Source organism: Numida meleagris, chromosome Z, assembly GCF_002078875.1.
Source record: "Numida meleagris isolate 19003 breed g44 Domestic line chromosome Z, NumMel1.0, whole genome shotgun sequence".
Classification (NCBI taxonomy): domain Eukaryota; kingdom Metazoa; phylum Chordata; class Aves; order Galliformes; family Numididae; genus Numida; species Numida meleagris.
Window position 1 is genome coordinate 28,276,387 of NC_034438.1, and position 21,162 is coordinate 28,297,548.

General features: G+C 41.7%; 1 protein-coding gene across 3 annotated transcripts in view; it reads left to right on the top strand.

Moving 5' to 3' along the window:
- UHRF2 (ubiquitin like with PHD and ring finger domains 2) overlaps positions 2,939–21,162 on the top strand; it is an 81,784-nt gene continuing 63,560 nt past the window's right edge. The window contains exons 1-3 of one of the 3 annotated variants that reach the window (XM_021379750.1): positions 3,441–3,561; positions 4,371–4,475; positions 18,146–18,388. In XM_021379750.1, the coding sequence (XP_021235425.1) occupies positions 4,443–4,475; positions 18,146–18,388 (276 nt within the window). In that variant the 5' untranslated portion in view covers positions 3,441–3,561; positions 4,371–4,442. Of the gene's footprint in view, positions 3,562–4,370; positions 4,476–18,145; positions 18,389–21,162 lie in introns of all 3 variants that reach the window. The other 2 variants (XM_021379748.1, XM_021379749.1) reach the window with 2 other exon arrangements.

The following is a 21,162-nucleotide window of genomic DNA, read 5'->3' on the forward strand; positions in this document are numbered from 1 at the left end:
CATCACATACACTTTCCAGTTTCTGCTTTACTATAATTTGCTTATCAGCTTACCCCTACTCCAGAGAGGACATTGTCACCTTCTAAACAACTACCTTTCTGTTACTCTAAACTCTCAGCAACTGCCTCTTTTCACACCCACTTGCAGATTCCCAAGCAAGCATTTTTTATTTATTTTTTTCTCTCTAGTATCCACTCCACAGGACATATTAAAAAGCAGGCCAGAGCAATCACTCCATAACCAGGTGTGCACCTTCTAATCAGTAGCTCCTGTGCCAGCAACCTGATCTGACTTTCTCTAGTCTCTACCAAAAAATATATTTCCTTGAATACTGTAGTAACAAGTGGATCCTCTTCCACTTTATGTCCCCAAGAAAAAACATTTCCTGTTCTAAAAGTCCATCATGTGCTTTCCATAAAGCTTCTCTAGCACAAACTGATGCTATTCTCTCTAGTATGGTAAAACATATCCCATTTCAGAATTCTTTCAGATCTTTTTGGCTTGTTGAAGAGAGAAATATTTCAGAACTTGCTTCAAGAGGGAGATCATTTTCTACATACAGATTTATAATGAGATTCTTTTTACTGTACAGGTGGTGTGTAACTAAGATAAATCTGATGACAACTTGATTTATCTTTATTTCAGATATGACTATTAAACCATTCTTAAGCTCTTAACCTCTGTGTTAAACAACAATTGTATGTTTCAAGGAACCCAAGAAGGCTGGGGCCAAAAGATCTAAAAAGATGATGTGTACCTCACCATTTGAGTTTGAGCCTGCGTTACAACCACAAATTGTAAATCAAACTCTGGATTTGTGTAAAGGACAATTCGGCAATCTGCTATGGCAGTGACAAGTAACACAAAGTTGTGTGTTACCACTAAAACAGAAACAGACTAGCAGGGATAAGAAAGAAAGGAACAGATTTTCAGAATAATTAAGAAACTTTTAATTGTTTCAGCTGCCTTTGCACATGCTTAATACCCCCAAAAGTGAGGTAACTCACTCAGAACAGCAGTGGGAATTCCCAAACATGAAAGTAAAATATAGGAATCTGTTCTACGATACTTTGTCACAAAATTTGTGTTTGTGTGAATGGGCTCTACAAGAACCTCCAGTTGTGCATGGAGAAAAAAGTCACCAAACAACAGCAGGATGATTAGAGTGAAAGTACAAGCTGGGAGGTAGCATCTGGAAGCTTCTCAAGAACCAACAGCATCTTCGGAGCAACTTTTAAGCTCAGGATGCTGAGTTGGTGCTGGGCCTGCCCAAGGCCTCCAGCACAGCCTGCTGCCTGGGATGGGTGATGTAACCCACCCCATATCCTGAGAGGCAGTGGATGCTGCTGGTTCACGGAGACCGCAGGGCAGCATCGTGCATGCACCTGCTGCAGAAGCGCCCCTGTGAGGGATGTTCTGAACTGGAAATTTGGGAGGATGGGCAGGATCCTCTGCTGCTCAGTGGGTGCTGGGGCTGGGCTCTCTTCTGCTGCTGCAGCTGGGTAAGCCCCATGTGTGCTCTCTGTAAGGGAGAAGCAGTGTGCACTATGCAGTTAGGTGCTATAAATAAGAAGTCTAATTAACAAAAGGCTATCTAATAAACATTGGTTGTGATCTGCTCCTCCTTCTGACTCAGTACTATGCCAGTGATATTTTCAACACCTAGCACAAAGAAGCCACAAAAATGCACAGGGTCTTCTGGACCTGTCTGTATTCACTAATTCTGTACTTTAATCCAGTTACCACTCGTAAACTCAGACAATAAAAATGCTCTGAATTCCTCCCAAATGCATCTATTAACCCATCTCCTGATTTCTACTGAGCTCTCTATCACACAGATTTCTACAGGACCATTTTGCCAGTATATGTATGTACCAGTTTTGGCTGTGATAATTTTCTTCATAGGAGCTCCTATGTTTCAGATTTGTGACCAAAACAGTGTTGACAACATAGCCCTGTTTTAGAGCAGTGCTTGCAGAGTCTCGACCCTTCTCTGTTTCCTACTGTGTCTCCCCCATTGCGGAGCTGGGGGCTCCCAGGGGCTGGGAGGGCACACAGGAGAGCCGGCCCTGGCCAACCAAAGAGCGTTCCACGCCACGTGGCTGTGCTCAGCAATGAAAAGTATGAGGGTGACATGGAAGTGGAAAGGCATGAGGTGTTTAGAGTGATGGCATTTGTCTTCCCAAGTGACAGCTAACATGAGCTGGAGCCCCAGAAGCAGTGAACACCTATCTGCAAGCCAATGGGAGGTGCTGAATTAATTTCTTATTTTGCTTTGCCTGTGGGTGCAGCTTTTGCTTTAACTGTTAATCTCTCTTAATCTCAGCCCACGGGTTTTCTGCGAGGTGCTGCTGCCTGCCAGGGTTAAACCACAGCAGGATGGCACATCTCCATTTCTCTGATGTCAAGTTGCAGAATCACCAAGTTTTTTGACGGCAAGCAAACCAACATCGGAGATGAGGTAAAAATGAGGCTGCTTCTTATCCCGGCCTACACACACGCCAGCCTGTGTAATGTAACGGGCTCGGTCAGCCTTAATTTGCATTTTGGAGGGATTGCTGCATGGAGCCGTGTGGAGATTTCACATTCTCATGAACGCCGGGGCTCGCGCGTTACCGAGGCGCCCCGTTTTACTCCTCACCTAAACGCACTTCTCCCCTCGAACGCTGCCGACCTCGAGGCGGGTTCGGCCGCAGGCGGCGGGCCCGGCGGCCGGCAGAGTAGGAGCAGAGAGCCGTCCCGCCGGCCGCCATGGAGACGTAACGGTCCCTTCCCCGCAGCGCGCCAACCCCTCCCCCCGCCGCCTCGCGCCAGCCGGCGGGCGGGGCCCGGCAGAGGGCGTGACGCGCGAGGCGGGGCGGGGCCGCGCGTGGCGCCGAATGCGGCGCGAGGGCCGGCGGCCTGGGCGCAGCGGGAGGGGGCGTGGCGCTGCCCGCTTCCCTCGCCCCCCGCCCCCGCCCCGGTGTTGTTGTGTCTTTACGGCCGCGGCCGGCGGCTCTCGCGAGAGCAGCGTTGGCGCCGTGACCTCCATGTGAGAGCGGCGGCGCCTGGTAAACACTCCGCGGGGTTGGGAGATGGCTCTCGGCGGCGCCCGTTAGCCCCGGCGCGGCGCTTCCCGCCCGGCTGCGCATCGCCCCGCGCTGACCCGGGGCGGCACGCGCAGCCCATCGCGGCGCGGAGCCGCTCGGCTCGGCTCCCTCGTCCTTCCCCACGTCCCTCCGAGCGCGGCCGGCGGTCCGGGAACCTCGCTCCCGTTCCGCGGGATTTAGAAACCCTGCCCCGCCGATCCGAACAAAGAGCGGGGACGCGCCCGGCCCCCTCCCCTCCGGCCTCGCACGCCACGGCCGCACACTCCGAGAGCGGCGGAGCGGCCGCGTCCCTTCTCCCCGCGCCGCGGCCGGACGAGCCATGTGGATCCAGGTGCGCACCATCGACGGCACCGAGACGCAGACCATCGACGACCTGAGCCGGCTGACCAAGATCGAGTGCCTGCGGGAGAAGATCCAGGAGACCTTCCGCGTCAGCCCCGACCGCCAGCGCCTCTTCTACCGGGGCAAACAGGTGAGCGGGTCCGCCTCTCTCGGGCTGCGGGCGGGGGCTGCCCCGCGCCCCTCGCTCTCGGCCCGGCCGGCTCTTTGTGTGCGCTCCGCCCCGCCCGCGTGTCGGCAGTCGTTGACTCTCGTCCCGCCGGGCCCGGGGTGGGCGAGCGGCCGCCTGGCAGGACGCTCCGCGCCCGGGGGTGGCAGGTGCTGGCGCGGCCCTTTGTGTTTGTGTTTTCCCACCTGAGCGGCGGAGGCTCCTCCCCCGCCGTTGCCTCCTCCGCACCTCCGTGACAGTGACAGGCGGCCGGGGGCGCCCGGGGCTTCCCGCGTTGCCGCCGGGGCCGGGCCCGCACGTGGGTCCGTGCCGGCTGCGCCCCGCGGCGCGTAGCGGTTGTCGGGGCGCCGCTCCCGTTCCCCCGCGGGGGGCGGCCACGTGACTGGCCGGGCCGGGCCGTTGGTTTGCGCGGGCCCCCGCCGGACCGCGACCCGCGGCGCGGAGCGCGCTGCTGCTGCGGCTCCAGATGTGCTCTGATGGAATACGTCGCCTCGGGCTGTGTGTTCTTTCCGAAGGGTGTAACCTTGTGAGCCGCGTTACATAAACTAGGAGGTGTACGCGGCGCTCAGTTGCTGAGAGAGGCGCAGCCATCATCTCGCGGAGGGGTGTGTGGCGTGTTCCCGGAGCATGGCTTCGAGATGCAGCTTCTCCAACAGAGCGTTGCCGCAGTATTAGCTCCAGCTCAGCACTGAGGTTTCTGCCGTAGAACTGATGAGGGTTTTATGCGTTCCAACGGGAAAAAAAGTGAGAAATAGAGATTTTCTTTCTCTTAGAGACGACCAGGAGGTGAGCTGCAGCGAGTCGATGTGAAGCTTGGCTTCTAAAGCTATGAGCAGACTTTGAGCATGCTGATTGATGGCACTGAGCACTTGAGGACAGTACGTATCAGGACCACCGTGGACAGCCTCCTGCTTCTCTGAAGGGACCAAATAAGGAACATCAGCCCTGATCTTGTGTAACTTGCTTATCTTGTGCTGCCCCAGTGTATCCCTCAGTGCAGTACTTGCTGTGGAACACAGAGCTTACCTGAGAAGCAGGGAAGAGAGCCAGTAGTGAACTGTGCTCCTCTACGTAGTCTGCCAGTGGCCAGAGTAACTAGCTTCAGTGCTTACATGGGCAGATGTCTTTACTGAATGGCAGAACAGTGAAATTTGCCCGTATTAGCAGCGTTCGTTAGTCCTGTGCTTACTTCATGCAGCCCAGGCCGCATTTAGGATGATGCCTAGTAAAGAGTTAAGGAGAAGGGATTTCTTTGCTATATTTTTTTATGGCTTCAGTAATTCCACATCCACTTACGTCCATTTTCTTACAGTTACCATAATTAAGTCTGAAGTTTTCTTGATGGTTATGGTTTGCATTTTCTGATCTTCTGATTTGCATTTTCTGTTAGTAAGTAGAAAAAAGTTCAGAAGAATTGCTCTTGCACAAGTAAAACTTTGTGTAGAGAGAGATATGAGCAAAGGAAAATGTGAACAGCTGCAAGTCTCTCAGGAACGTGATAAAAGCAGGAAAAAGGGGATATTTCAGTTAAATGTGAAGTAAACAGAAAACATTCAATTGAAGTAAACAACATGGAAAAGCAGAAAATTACTTCCTCTGAAAAAAAACCAAACATCTAGTTCACACTCTCTTTTCCTACTTCATGTGTTTAGTGCTTAGTATGGTTAAATCTGTGTGGTCTGCTAGCAGAATTGTGATTCTGCTGCTGAGCAGTACTTAGTGTAGCCTCTGGGACCTTGTAGAGATGCTTTGACCTCGAAAGTACTGGGTACAGACAGACTGGCTAGATAGCTGCCTTTCTTCTAAAAATGGGAGGTATGCAAGGTTGTCTGGATACAGAAACCTAAGTGAGTCACAGTTTATGGGCTAAATTTCAACACCTTCATGATCTTAACTTGCACTAGTTATGAAATCAGCTTCAACTAACATTTTAAGCTACAGCTTCTGTTTTGTGTCTCTTGGACTAGGAGCGTCCATGTCCAGTTAATACAGTTTACCTTTTACACTGTAATTTGCTGGGTTTTGGTCTTCAAACACAAAAGTGGGAACTGTTGGGCAATTCTTCACCTGTTGTTCTTAAGGGTTAAAATACCATAGGACCACTGTTGAACACTTAGTGTTGTGATTAATGTGATACTTGATGTTACTTTTTTCCTTGTATAACCCCGAAAAGCGCCACATGATTGAACAGATTTGTTTTCAGCTCTTCCTGCCAGGAGGACCTACTATGCACATGTGGCACTGAAGAGTGAACAAGGATGTTATTATTCTGTAACTTAGTTTATTTGATCTGCAGAGACATCCCTGACTCTGAGGATCCATTTTCTGTAGAGCTAAAGAACAGTCTATCAGCCAAAGAAGTAGAATTGTTCTGTAGATTAAAGTAAAATTTTCATAGGAAAGTGTATGTGTAGTTCTTCACTGTGGTGCAGCAACCTGATGAACTTTTAAGTTCCAATTCAGTGTATGGAGCTTCTCTGTCAGAAAGTTGAGACAAGGCAATTTAACTGTTGGCCGTGTGCTGTCTGTCCTAATTCGAAAACCCATGTAGCACTTTCTAGTGAGAATATTAAAAACAGCGTTCGTTATGGAAGATGAAGGAGATGCTAGAGTAGGTGAATTCTTGGCAGCTTGACCTAACAGGGCAGACTTCCTGTGTGACCAAATAATAATCGTTAATGAGATTTCTAGCTTTCAGTAATAACACTGGAAAAATTGAACAGAAAAAATATGTTGAAATTTGAGTTTGAAAATTCACCAGGAAACTGACGGTTGTGCGGGGGACTGTAAGAATATGAATACAAACTTGCATTTTGTATAGAATTAAGTGCAAACACTGTTGTATTATGGCAATATGCATTCTTTGTGGAATATGACAAACTATTTTGTGTTGGCTTCTTTCATTACTCCCTCCCACCCTGTTAGAATCTGACTTAAGTGGAAGCTTGTAGATGGCTGTTGTCCTTAAAGAGACAATCATCTAATGCGGCTCTTCTGTAGTGCTTAATAGAGCAGAGAAGCAAGAATGTTGAAACCCAAATGTTTCTTTCTTCCCAGTTTGTATATGCATCAGTGTGGTGGATTAACTTCAAGTGGTTGGCAGGTGCTAGTCTCTCATTCCCCCTCTTCAGCAACAGGAGGAGGAAGGAAATATGATGAAAATAAACAAGTGTGTGGGCTGAGGTAAGGACAGGGAAGGTCTCTCATGAGTTACCATCACAGGGAAGACAGACTTAGCTTGGGAAAGATTCACTTATTGGCAATTAATAAGAGTAGAGCAGTGAGAAATGAAAAAAAAGACTAAATACCCTTTCTCCCCTTTCATCCCAAGCTCAACTTGAGCCTTGATTCTTCTACTTCTCTCTCCACAGAGATCAGTGAAAGAAAACGGGAAAGAGCAGTTGCTGTCAGGTGGTTCCACTTTGTCTCTGCCATTCCCCTTTCCTCACACTCTTCCTCAGGTCCTGTGGTGGGATTGACCCTGTGTTGGATACAGTCCTTCACGAACTGTTACAGTGTGGTTCTTTCTCACTGAATGTAGGACTTCAAGAACTGCTCTAACATGGGGGAGTTCTTCCTTCAGGAGTGAATTGCTCCCATGTGGTCTGCAGCTTAGGCCTGAGGCCTGTTTTATGGGCTGCAGAGTCCTTCAGGCCACATCCACTACTGCGCTGTGGGCTTCTCCATGGCTGCACATGGAGATGCGCTCTGTGTGGTGATCAGGGACTGCAGGGGGACAATCTCTGTATCCTGTTCCTTTCCGTTGTCCCTCTATTTCTTCCCAGGCCACGGTATCTGCAAGGGCCATTTTTCTTGAGTTTTCTCAATCCTCTCTCACAGCTGCTGTGCTGTTTTCTTTTTTCTTTTACTGTTTCTTAAATATATTATCACAGAGGCACAACTGATGTTGGCCAGCAGTGATTCTCTTTTGCAGCTATCTGGAACTGGCTGAATCCAACATGGGAGTGGTTTCTGGTGACTTCTCGCAGAGGCTATCCCTGCAGTCCCTGTACTACCAAAACTATGCCATGTAACCTCAATACAAGAAATGATAAAAATTGCCTTTTGGGTTCTTGGTCTTTTTGGTAAGGAAGATGCTCCAAACGTGTTTTGTGAAAGACTGAAATAAGCAGGTGGAAGTGGGAGTGTTAAAGCTATTCAGTGTCGTGATATCAGACTGAGATTCAAGTAAGTGAGCAAATTGGGTTCATTAGAAGACATCCATCTCTGCTCATATACACAAAAAAGTGTGGTAGTGCACATCTTGCTCCCTACCTGTTGAAGGTGACTCGTATAATTTTTTTGTGTTACTGCTATGATACTAAAATGCTAAGGGTTTTTATTTCTGTAAATTAAATTGAAAAGATTGAGGAGTAGCAGGAGTTGAGGAGCTGTAGTTTTGCATGTGAACCTTCTGGCATTAAAGCAGCCTTGACTATTGAACATTGGTGAAACATAGTTACAAATTCAGCAGTGGGATATGTCTTTAATTGAACTGGCAGTTGGAGAGGGTTTCGTGAGACTTTCAGGTTTCAGGTTTGTGAACTATATGTTTAAAGGCTTCTTAATAACTAACAGCTTGGACAGATTTCCAGAAGGACAGAAAAGATTTATTTGAGTTTTGCCCCAAAGAATGGGAGTGCCAAACCTATTCATAAAACAGTTGAGTTACTTAATACAATTTCTTCCCAGCTTTGTTTGGAAAATTGTAAACATTTTCAGCTGAAGCTGTCCAAAACCAATCTGCTTCAGGCAGAATATGGGTGTGAGGAGTCTTCAATTTGAGCAGTTAGCTTTACATATTGGAGAAATAAATTTGAAGAAGCCTTAGAAGGGGAGTGATTGCCATTCTTCAACAAAGCAGGTAGTAACGCACTCCATAGCTTGATTTAAGAGTGCAGTCTAGAGTCTTCAGGGCAGATGTGGTCAGACTGCATTCGAGAAATTCCTGAAACATTCATGGATTATACTTAAAATTTACTTGGCAGCCCTATTAAGAGTTTTCCTTGGTTGCAAAATTGTTTACTGAAATTGACTTCTTGCTACATTTTTTAAGTTACTAAGGCGACTCCCTAGACCCTTGTACCATTAACTTTGTTATTCTGAACACCTAAACAAACTGAAGCTAATACTGAAGCATATATGAAAGCAGAATACTTTATACTGAGTGACTTCAGTATTAGGAAACTGGTAAAATGTAATAGCTTTTGTATGAAGTAGTAGCTAGCTTGAGGGCTCTGATTTATGACATGTATGTTTATGGAACCTGGCTATGGTGGTTTAACACTTATGTTTTTTCTTAAGGTGGATGCTCCTGCAAACTGAATGCTTCTTTTTTTTCTTAAAAAAAAGCCCTCTCAAAAGGCAACAAACTTCTTCCCTTCCTCAACACCCTTAAATACATAAAACACTTAATGTGTAGATAGTAAGGATTGCCTGCCAGTGATGAAATCTGATCAAATGTTGGTATCATTTATGAGAATTCCCTTCTCTAAAACTGTCAACTGGATGCACAGTTGTAATCATTTAATTGATTAAATTACATGCAAATAACTGCCTTGATCTACCTGGATCTTAAACTGTTATTATTTTTAGAATCATAGAATCACCAAGGTTGGAAAAGACCTCTGAGATCATCCAGTCCAACCGTCCAGCTATCACCAATATTTCCCACTAAACCATGTCCCTCAGTATACATTTAAATGTTTCTTGAATACCTCCAAGGTTGGTGACTCCACCACTTCCCTGGGCAGCTAGTTCCACCACCTGACCATTCCCTCAGAGAAGAATAATTTCCTAACGTCCAGTGAGAATCTCCCCTGGTACAACCTGAAGCCATTCCCTCTAGTCCTATTGCTAGTTACATGGGAGAAGAGGCTGACCCCCCACCTCACCACAGCATCCCTTCAGGTAGTTGTAGAGAGCAATAAGGTCTGCGCTGAGCCTCCTCTTCTCCAGACTGAACAATCCCAGCTCCCTCAGCCTCTCCTCATCAGGCCTGTGCTCCAGACCCCTCACCAGCTTCGTCGCCCTCCTCTGAACACACTCCAGGGCCTCAATGTCTTTCTTGCAGTGAGGGGCCCAAAACTGGACACAGTACTCGAGGTGGGGCCTCACCAGTGCTGAGTACAGAGGGACAATGACTTCCCTACTCCTGCTGGCAACACTATTTCTGATACAAGCCAGGATGCCATTGGCCTTCTTGGGCACACTGCTGGCTCATGCTCAGCTGAGCACTGATCAATACCTCCAGGTCCATTTCCTCCACACAGTGTTCCAGCCACTCTGCCCCAAGCCTGTAGTATTTCCTGGGTTTGTTGTGTCCAAAGTGCAGGACATGGCACTTTGTCATGTTGAACTTAGTCCTACTGGCCTCAGCCCAGCAATCCAGCCTGTCCAGATCCCTCTGTAGGGCCTTCCTACCTCCAGGCAGATCAACACTTCCTGCCAACTTGGTGTCATCTGCAAACTTACTGAGAGTGCACTCAATCCCCTTGTCCAGGTCATTGATAAAGATATTGAGGAGGACAGGCCCCAGCACCGGCCGCTGGGGAACACCACTGGTGACTGATCGCCAGCTGGATTTAACTCCATTCACCACCACTCTCTGGGCCCGGCCCTCCAGGCAGTTGTTCATTCAGCAAAGAGTGTATCTGTCCAAGCCATAGGCTGCCAGCTTCTCCAGAATACTGTGGGAGACAGTGCTGAAGACTTTGCTGAAGTCTAGACAGGCTATGTCAAGATTTAGATTTGTTAGGTTTGCTTAGATTTGTTACTGGTTACAGAAGGTTCAGATAACAACCAGTTCTTCATTACAGGTGTCCTTAAAAGCTACATATAACCATTTGCTTTCCCTGGCATCACTGTTGCTGAACTTCAGTTGCTTGTGCTATAGAAGTCCATACCATCATACAGGAGGTACCTGATAACTCTAATCTGATCATCACAGAGGTGGATGAGTCTTTCCGTGCTTCTAAGGATTTCAGTACAACTTTATATTTTTGGCATGCGTTTTTATTACAAGTGTCAGGTAATCCTCAGTATCAGACAGAAGATGCCATGAAATTTTATTTTCCTAATTAGAAGACTCCTGGGAACTGAGGAAGAAAACTTACTTCTCGAGCTTCATCTTCCAGCTAGAAATTAATGAGCAAATGTTCCTGTAATGGAATTGGGACTTGTGTCTAAGAAGAAAATGTCATATCTAAATTACCAAGATTTTCTATCTCACGGTAGTGAAAAAGTGCCAGTGCCTCTGCATAAAGTTTACCAGTCCTGACGAAAATATGCAGAGGCAAGTTAATATTCATCAGTTTAATACAGAGGTTCTCAGTTACCAGGTGTGGCTTGCCGGTTGAGTTTTTGCTAAGTCCTTGTTACTGGTGCTGGCCAGCTGGTAGAATGTCCACACTGGGGCTTTCCCCAGCGGATTGTGGTGGTAGATGGCCAGTAGAATGCCCAAGCAACACCTTAGTCCTGTGGCCATATATATGTAACAGCAAGAAACAGTAGCGATCAAGTAAGCAAGGTGATTCACAGAAAGCAAGGATTAGTTACAGCTACAGAGCAGTTTCCACATTAGCTAGAAGAAATTTGTGAGAAATTAGAAGCAGTTTACTTGTGTTCCCAAGTTAACACGAGCCCTTTCTTACAGGCTGGTTGCCTCTTCAGGCCATGATGTGTGTTTTTCCACACACTCACCCAGTGATAAAGGAAGAAATAATTCTCAAACCCTGAAGCTCTTACTTAAATAACTTGAAAGAGTTTTGGATGTGAATCTTGGAGAGTTGTTGAATCTTGAAGGGTTGAGGCTGAGAACAGCTGCCTTCACCGTGATCTTTTGATTAAGTCAAGAAGTCTTTTCTGGCAGCTTTCAACTGTTTTCATGTTGACAATAATCTTGTACACTGGAATTTTATTTTTTTTGGATTATAGTTATTTCAAATGATAAGGTAAACTGTAGTGGTACCACTGGTACATTCTGTGTACAGTTTCTTAGCAATGGTGAAAAAAAAAAAACACCTTTAGCTTAAGACCACAGCCTCCAACTATAGGCTTCTATTTTTATTTTTAATCATTTTTAGTAGGAAAAGAATAAACATTAGTCATGTTGATTGAGTTTCCAGCTGACTAATGTACATTTATCATGGTGTTTGTATTGAGTTTGATGTGTAGTTACAGACAATATCATCAGCAGAAATCTGCAATGTCTTCCTAGGTTGCATGTCTTCTGTAGCATGTGAGACTTTCTCTTGTGTGTGGAGTTGAACAGAGTATTTACACTGTTTGTGCAGTGATAATTGTTTGACACTTTCTTTCAAAGAAAGACTTAAATATTTGAAATTTCACAGAGTTGTCTTCTGTCGGAGGTCCTCTTGCAGTGTGCTTTCTGCTGAGTACTGTGGGAATCCATATAGGACTGTGGTATATGTCTAGGTTATGGGTTACTGAAAGTAAGACATTTTGATATCATCCAGTATTATGTCTACCTTTTTCTTCTGTAAAGAACAGGTCTTCAGCTGTTCCATTAAGACACATAAGCAGTTAAAAAGGGAGCATGCTCTGATAGGAAACTAATTCATGTGAATTGACTGGTGTGATTTTACTTGTACTTGTCCGTGGATTAATGGCCCTCTTCCTGTAGACTGCTTTGAAATGTGATTCTCTTGGTAACAAGAGTGACGGAACTGAGTCTGATTTGGTCTGTATTCTTGAAACATAAGCATTTTGCTTAGTTATCATTTAAAAAAAGTGTAACCTGCCCGTCTTGTGTTCTAGAGGGTATGCATCCATAGTCTGTCAGTCAACTCTCTTGTCCAAATATTTCACCCACTTGTATTCTGTTATGATTTCATTACTCTTAAGAATGTTGACAGAGTATAAACATGGCGAAGCAATGGTTTTTCTTTTTATTGACTAGTAAATTCCACCTCAAAATGAGGGAATAATCAGCCATACGCATCTATTTATTTTTAGTAGCAAGTTTCTAAGTTCATGCTATTAAATAAAAAGCTAATGTGAATCTTTGAGAACAGATAATCAAAGCTAATGCTTGTAATGAAACTGTAAATTGAAGAGTTTCTAATGGCAAGTGAAAAACCTGTTTGTGAAGTGTCAGTCCATTTCCACTTGGGCTCTACTTTTGTTAAGGAACTTGTTAGAGAGTGGTGGACATAAAGCACTCATAAGGACGACTTGGAGTTCTATTGGTATTTCTTCCCGAGAAAGATTAATGTTATTTCACCTTCAGGAAAGTAAACTTCTAGTACAGTTAATTTTTGTATGAGACTAGTAGGTATTAGTGTTTGAGTTCTGTTTGGATCTTTGCTGAAAATTCAGGCAGTGACTATTGAAACTAGAGTTCTTGATGAAAAGCTGGATCATCTGGAGTTGAAAAAACTTAAAAGCATTATGCATTGAACATTCCAGTTCATATAAAGCATAGTGAACCAAATGAAATTACAATAAATTCCTTTTTATTTAGCTTTATGTCCACTGTAATTAAGACAGCTATTCTTTTCTGGGAAACAGTACCAGTACAAAGTTATTTTAAGAACCTGATGCAATGTCTTAATACTTAATGTGGTTACTACCTGAACTTAAAAATCTCAGAATCTTAAATCATTTTCTTCAGATACAAGATAATTCATATGTAGGGTATAGTTTACCACCTGGATTAAGAGTATTGTTCAGGTGATTTTTTTAGCTTTGGAAGTGTAAGCAAAACCAAATGGCAGAGGTCTACAAGCTAAGTGTCTGTGCTGTACTAAGGATTACTGAAATTTTCTTCACCCGAGATGGTCCTATTTGTTCAAAACTCACTGTTTCAAGTTTTATTTTTCATTTGGGCTTTTTATTATTAGAAACTGGTTGGAGATGTGTTTGAAGCCTTCTGTAAAAGCACAAAGTGGAGTTCACAATTTCAGCAGCCATGTATGTGGGAAGAGCAAAGTATATACAGCAGTCTTCAGACTGAAAATTTCAGTTTTTGATTGTCCACATTAATTGCCTTTAATGAGTACATGGGAGGAGGTTTCAGGTTATTCTAATTTATTCAAACTAACTTGACTTCTAGGTAATGCCTGTAGACTACTCCTAAGTTAAACTATTTACTCTTTTGCTTTTTCTCTTAAAGCAATATGTAGAGTGTGTGTAACACCTGTGTAGAGTAAAAGATTGGTGTCACCTAACTTTCCAACTTACTACATTAATTAAAGAGCTCCACTACATTGCATATTCCTTTCAAGTTTATTGCTAGATCTAATTCTTGGAAAATAAAACATCAAAAGATGCTCAAAAGCATACCTCTGTGAATGACTAAAGATCTTGTTTTCCAAGTGGAGTGACTGGATTAAGTTGACGTAGGAACTTAGCTGCTTGTATCACGCTTTAAGATGAAAATGGTAGTCTGTGTGTTCCAATGAGAATATTTATGTGCTTTCTTGGGATTTCCCTGTGCATGCTGTATAACGCATAATAAGCTGTGATTCTGCTGGGACTTATAGACAAATTAATGATATTAATTTATATGAATGTTAATAATGAGTTACTTATTGGATATTTTTTGAAGCAGTGTGATATACTGCAATCTCTGTGATCATTCAAGTTTAACTGCAGTTTCTACATGCTTTTAAAGTCATGTACAGCCTGATATTACAGGACATAGTTCTAACAGGGGTGGTAGGTATCAGTTCCAGTATTGCATTGCTGCAGCTACTCTTGTGTGCGTAAGCTCAGTGTTGGCTTACTTTTAAGTATTTATAACAACCTTCTACGGAAAAGTATTTTACATTGATAGTGTCTTTAACACTAGGAAAATAGATTTGAAAGGTATAATCTGTTCCTGTACTTATGGATATTCGTAATATGTTAAGAGGGCTACCAGGTACTGTAAATCTAACTGCTATTTGATGACACTTTCAAAATTGTTCTAAGTAATTTATTGAGGCCTTAAATGCTTCTGAAGTATGCCAGTTACAAAGAGAATGAAGACTGGAAGTGGCATCCGCTGCTGTGTAATACTTCTAGTGGCTGTTGTGTCACAAGAACTAGCAAAAAAATGATAAATGAAGTTGCCTGTTTAGTTATTTTTGCTTTTGTACAAGTTTTAACAACCCATTAAGAAATTGAGATACAGCTTGACTGTCTAGTATTTGCCTGATTACTTGTCATTTGTATTTATAAACTTGAGAATAACAAGTGTCCATAAATACTTAGTGATTGAATAAAAACAAGTAATGTTTCTTTCTTTTCATTTAATATGCTATACAGGCAAATGTATTCTCAGGGATCCTGTTTGTATCTTTATGCAGCACAATGGGATGAGTTTGTTTATATATTTATACAAAAAGTATTCTTATAACTAAGCATATTGCAAAGCTGACTGTGGGATTAGTGGTTCAGCATCTATTCCGACAAATTGCCATAACATTTTTAAAGATGTTTTTCTACTTTATCTAAGTTAGATACTTAACTTTTCTGACACGTTATCCAGTAACACGCCTATGAATTTTCATAACATAGTAGGGTGGTGTTTGCAGGGAATATGAGGTGTGGGTTTATGGGGCTTATTTTGTTCCTTTTTTTATGATGGTTCTTTTTGATAAGAAAAACTGTATTCCAGGATGGTTTTAAAATTTTCAGTCTGGTGGGGCAGATATGCTGGAGGGTGATTTGATACGTTATTGTTTTCTTGCAGTAGTGGTCTGAGGATATGACCTTACTAGCCAAGGTTTTTGTTACAAAAGCATCAGAATAGTGTCCACAGTAATTCAAGAAGCTCTGCCTTGCAATTCTTAATTCCTTTAGTTGTGGCACAGAGCTCTTTAAATGCTGATTGTTTTCCAACTTTATTACTCTTAAGCTTTCAACTGTCAGTGATACAATAATGCTGGATGTAGGTGTGCTTGTAGATGTACACATTAAATTATTGTAAGTCAAATTGGACATGAGCTTGATTTTATTAGTTTTTGTTTCTTTTAAACACAAGAAGAACTTTGTCCACAGAATAAGGCTATGTTACAAGTTGTTGACTAGGTATACATTTATACCTTTGCTAATATTCTGGGAACAATATTTTTGCTCGTAGTATAAACAGATGCACTTCCCTGTCTATCACTTTGCCAAACTCCACGTTCTGCCTCATTTGAAGTCTGTAATCTTATCTCTGTTACTTTGCTTTCAGGTTTAAACATGACATCACTAGTCTTAGATCAGTGTATAGTCATAAACTATTCCTGGAAAGAAAACTGGTTAAAAAAAATGAACAAACAAAAAAACTGAGAACAGAATGCTAATTCATTATAAATGACTCTGAATTCATTGAGTTAGTCTGACTGTTTAATTTATGTTAATCACGTCTGACTTTGATGATTCTTGTTAAGGAATAAGTAGTCCTTGTATGATAATTAGTGTTTGGGTCATTGGAGAAGGCTTCTTGTTCAAGACATAGCATAGGTATGTGTGGCCTTCAAAACATAGTGAATATTCCTAGACAGACTACTTTTTCAAGTATTCTCCTTTCTTTAACTCTTTTTCGTGTTAGTGAACATAACTCATTTGTGGACAAAAGATACAAATTAATCTGAGCCATAATTGATAAATAAATCACAATTCATAGAATCACTGAATCATTTGAGTTGGAAGGGACCATTAAAGGTCATCTAGTCCAGCTCCCCGGCAGCAAACAGGGAGATCTACAGCTAGATCAGGTTGCTGTTACTAGACACTGCATTTTGTACTTGACTGTTAACGCTACTTACTCATGGTAGAACATTCAAGCTTTCAGATTTAGTTCTTCACTGACTTGGCTTTAGACTTAGCAGGTATTTCAAGGTACTGTTTATTTTCTGTCAGCCTATACGTGGCATGTCCTAGAAAGGGATCAATAATGGTATTTATTTGTTCCCACTTGTATGTTGCCTATATATTTCCAGTCTACCAGAAGCAAGGTACTTTACTCTTCACTGCATTAGCTGCCAGAATCTTTCCTTATTCTGTGGGATTCTGGAGATTATGCTCCGCAACATCCAACAGAAATTGTTTAGTCTAGCTAGCTGAAATAGAGGAGATGAAGCAAAAGTTATGTTGTCTCCAGTAATATCTGATTTGTTATTTCAGAAGTGGTCTAGTTTGTTGAAATACTGCTGAATTTTTTTACTTTAAAATGAAGGGTGAAGTTTTATAATAACAAATTCTGAAAACAAATTGTTTGCAGGAGGATTGAGTCTTCAAAGTGAGCCTAGAATAGTGTGAAGAAGCAGCTCCAGAAATGCACTGAAATACGTACATTTTTTTCCTTATCAGGTGCATTATTGCAAGGTAGTTATTTATATTTGTTTTGGGTTTATGTATATTTTGAATGCAAGAATCCCCATTTTTTTGTGAACTTCTGTAACCTTAACAGTAATAGTACTTCTGGTGGTACGAAAAGCTCACAAATATGGATTGTCATAGAACTGCAAGAACTTTTGTATTCTATGTGCTCAAGATTTGTCAAAAATAGTATGGAGTTGTGCAACATGGTGGGAGGAGAAAGGTTTGTTGAGCTTGCCTGAGTAGCTTGCTACTTAGTGTGAAACTCTGAGGTTCTAGGTACCTGAAACAGTGTTGGCAGTCACCTGTAGAATAACACTTGAGATTTCAATTTATTTGATAATTAAACCTGATTGGAAATATAATCTTCAGTACGCTTTGTGTCTAACTTGTTTGAGAACTTTCAGCTGAACAAGGGTAGTTCCCATAGATGTCGGACAGCCGTGAAGAGTTGTTCCATTGAGGGAACTACAGAGAATAATGAGCAGCCTTTCTGTATTTAGCTCCGCTTGCCTTAGGCTGCTGTGTAACCAAACAATGAACATAACATCTGGAGTCTCATTTTTGAGACTCTGTTTTAGGTGAAGAGTTTTGCATTCTGCTTAAGGGGAATGCACACTTAATCAGCTTTAGGTAACTACTGCACTACCGTGGGTATAGTAGTTAACAGTAGTAAGGAGAGTAATTGACTATTATTTTTTCATTTTTTACACAGGTCTTACCATTGTGGAAGGAAAACTGACATATTTCTTGATTACAGCCTTTGTCTCTAACTGTACTTCGGCTTTCTGTGTGGATGGTTTTTTTTGCCTTGAAAAGACAGAGGATGAAGGAATAAACTTTCACTCCTCTTTTGTCTGTCTTGAGATCATTTTAATGTAATAGAAGACTGTTAGTGAGAAGCTTGATAATTCCTTCCTAGTTCTGTTCTTGCTGATTCTTCATCCTTCCTGCTTTTTTCTTCTATAAAAAGAAGATCCAAATCTGTAAAAATGTCTAATTTCTCAGTGATATTCTTTATTTTGGTGGAATCGTGGCTGCAGGTAATTTGATGAGTTTACCATTGTATTTACTCAAGACACAGACTTTTATTTACCTGAAGTAGTTGGCTTGTCTCTTAAATGGCTTTGACACAAATTTATGGTCTGTGTAATTATTGTCTACAAAAGGAAGAGTGGTAAACAAGTTACTTACCTCAAGGTGAGATTTTACAACTATGCTTTTCTTTTGACAGCTAGAAGATGGACACACATTATTTGACTACAATGTTGGACTTAATGACATTGTTCAGCTTTTGATTCGTTCTGAATCTGAAGCTACTACCACTGCTTCTATAACTAATCAAGATGGAGAAGTCAATCCCTGTGCTATTTCTAACTGTAAGAACAAAGTTAAAAAAACAAGCAGTGGGTCACCCAGTCAGCCATCTACGTCATCTCGTTCATTTCTCATTGATCCTGGCATAGGATTGTACAAGGTATGTACAGGCTTTAAAAGCTGAAAACTTGTCTTATACTTTCAGGTTTAGTTATATTGTTTAAAAGTTTTTTTTATCCTATCTATATGTGTCTTTATTACTATCTTTCATGATCTGACATGATTTCCTACTTCGATGAAAGTAAATTAGACTGAACTTGTATAGGTGTCTCTACAGATTTATGAAGCTTCACTGACAGATGTATTTTGTATATTAGCATTAAATTGATTTAAAGAACTGACTTAAAATTTTAACTATTTAATGCCTAATTGACAGGATTGTGTTTTCAAACTTCAGTCATCTGGATTAGGAAATCTGATTTTCAGGAGTTATTTGAGGGTAACAGTACAGTCAAGCTTTTTAAAATTACTTCATTTAAGGTCATGTGTCTGTACCAGGCTGTTGTAGGCTTTGGGTGTGTTCATAAACTGTAACAAAATATTTTCTCGAAAATGTGTTTTTCAGTAAGTGTGTTTTGTCCGCCAGTAAGTTTAAGGTACCTGTGAAACAGTCATACTTCCTGTAAACTGAGGAGAAAAATTGATGGGGAGGGAGATCTGTGGAAAAAGTATGACTTTTTTTGTATTTATTTTCAGTCTCACCAAATACTAGTTTTAGTAGTAATATTTATCAATATTAGATAAACTATAGAACTTTAGACTATATGTGATACAATGGATGTGATTTTATTCATTTATTTATTAATCACATCATTTTTATTGATAGTTTTTGTACCTTTCTGAATTTTTCCATATTGTTATATAGGATTGCATTAGGATACCAGAAACTTAATTTAAACAGAAAATGGGCAATTTCCAGATTACTAGGTAGCTGAGTATTTAGAAGGGTGTGTATATATACAGGTAGTGGTAACATTTTGCTTCCTGGTCAGGAGATTCTTTTAGATGAGAAGTATCTGTTACTCTTTTTGTAATCTTGGACATTTTTCAGTAAGAGAGAAGAAGATTACAACTGCCATACCTCTACAACTTTGTCTTGTTTAAAGGAATGTTCTTTTTGAGACCTATCATCCAGATGGGAAGCTGTTTTAGTTTGATTTAAATTGTTACACCATATTTCAGATATTACGGAGAAGTGTTAAGTTACTTACTCTACATTCCAGTAGCACTCTGTGCAATGAGTTTTATAGTTCATTGTCTGAGAAATCAGGGAGATGGGAAATCCTCATCTTAAAAGGCTAGGACACAAGATTGTTTTCTTCCTTCTTCTCTTTTTAGTCTCCATTCATTACAGTGGAAATAAATTTAGTTTTTCAATTCTGATGTTTTCCCTTTAACACTTACTGATTAAACGTAATAGGATAGGGAGAACATTGGAGAGATGGAAGGTCATAGAGGATCAGTTGATCAAAGGAAAGGAATATTAAAGCATGTATCTTGAAGAATACTAAGTGGTAATCAGTTTTTCTGAAGTGTTGTTGTGTTTGTTTTTTTTCTGGAATTAAAACAGAAAACAAAATAAAATGGTAATATTGGCAAACGTAGTCAAGGAAACCCATTCTCCTGAGTTGCATGGAAATTTTGCCATCTGTAATACTAAAGACCTAGCACTTTCTCCTTAGTTATCTGTGAAATTGTAACTTCCATTTGAGCCAGCTTTGTATTTTTAGTATACGAAGGGAGAGAAAATAATTGTTGGAAGGGTACAATCATTCTGTTCTTAGCTTTTCTGCAGATGGCAGTAGGGACACCTAAAGGATTTCTGCTTGTAGAATCAGAAAACTTTAAGAATTGTAGCCAGTAATATAATTTGAAGGTAGAAGATCATCTGTTTAATAAAAGCCAACAAAAAACATGTCATTATCTAAGGCATGTTAGATGGCTAAATACATGGATTGATTTTATTATTTTGCATTTTTTGGTCAGACTAGGAGTTGTCTAGTTATTGGAAGAAATAATCTTTTACTTTTTTTATAGCTGAACAAAGTCTTGTGCGTCTCTGGATTGCTGTCTAGAGCTAGGCTCAAGATGCATTTTAATCAGTGTTTTGAACAGCATCAGTCTCTATGCCCTCCTTTGTGGTTTTAGCTACCAAGGAGAAGATGTAGCTAGTATGGAACCTGACATTAAAAAAAAGGCAGAAGTTAATTTGCCAAAAAAAAAGTTAATAATTACTGTTAGATGGATAAAATAATTATTTAAACAGAGTTCCTGTGTGTGGTCACTGTATATTACCTAAATTGAGATTTAGAAGAATTAGTAGTGGGTGAAACAATTTTCAACTCCTGTTCCTTTTCACTAAGACTGAGAATTGTCAGTGATATCTGGCTTGAGAACTGGATTGTTATTTGTTTCTTATTCTGTCTAATGGCTCTCCTAGGAGCTATCCTGTTCAGTGTGTTCACCATTGGCCAGGAAGGAAAGGAAATGTGCTTTCTTTAAGACTGTGAACACCAGCATATTGGGTAGTGTACCTGGTGGGAAGGCAAGTCTGCTGTGTGGAAGGATCTAGGTGAACTGGAGTGATGGGCTACTTTTGAACCTAAAGAAATTCAAGTCCTGCACTTGGGATGGGCTGACCTTTTCCCATGGAGCAACCCAGCTTTGGAGTGGCTTTGCTGTAGTAGCATCTGGAGCTGTAGTAGTATTGGCTAAACAGTTTTCATTGCAGCATGGCAGTGCAGGATGCTAACAGTGTGCCAACGGGAACTGGCTCTGTCAGGAGGAACATAGCCAGTTGGTTGGGGGAAGTGATTATTCAACTTGCCACTTGCTATTCCACCATCTGCATCAAATGTGGGGTGCTTCAGAACG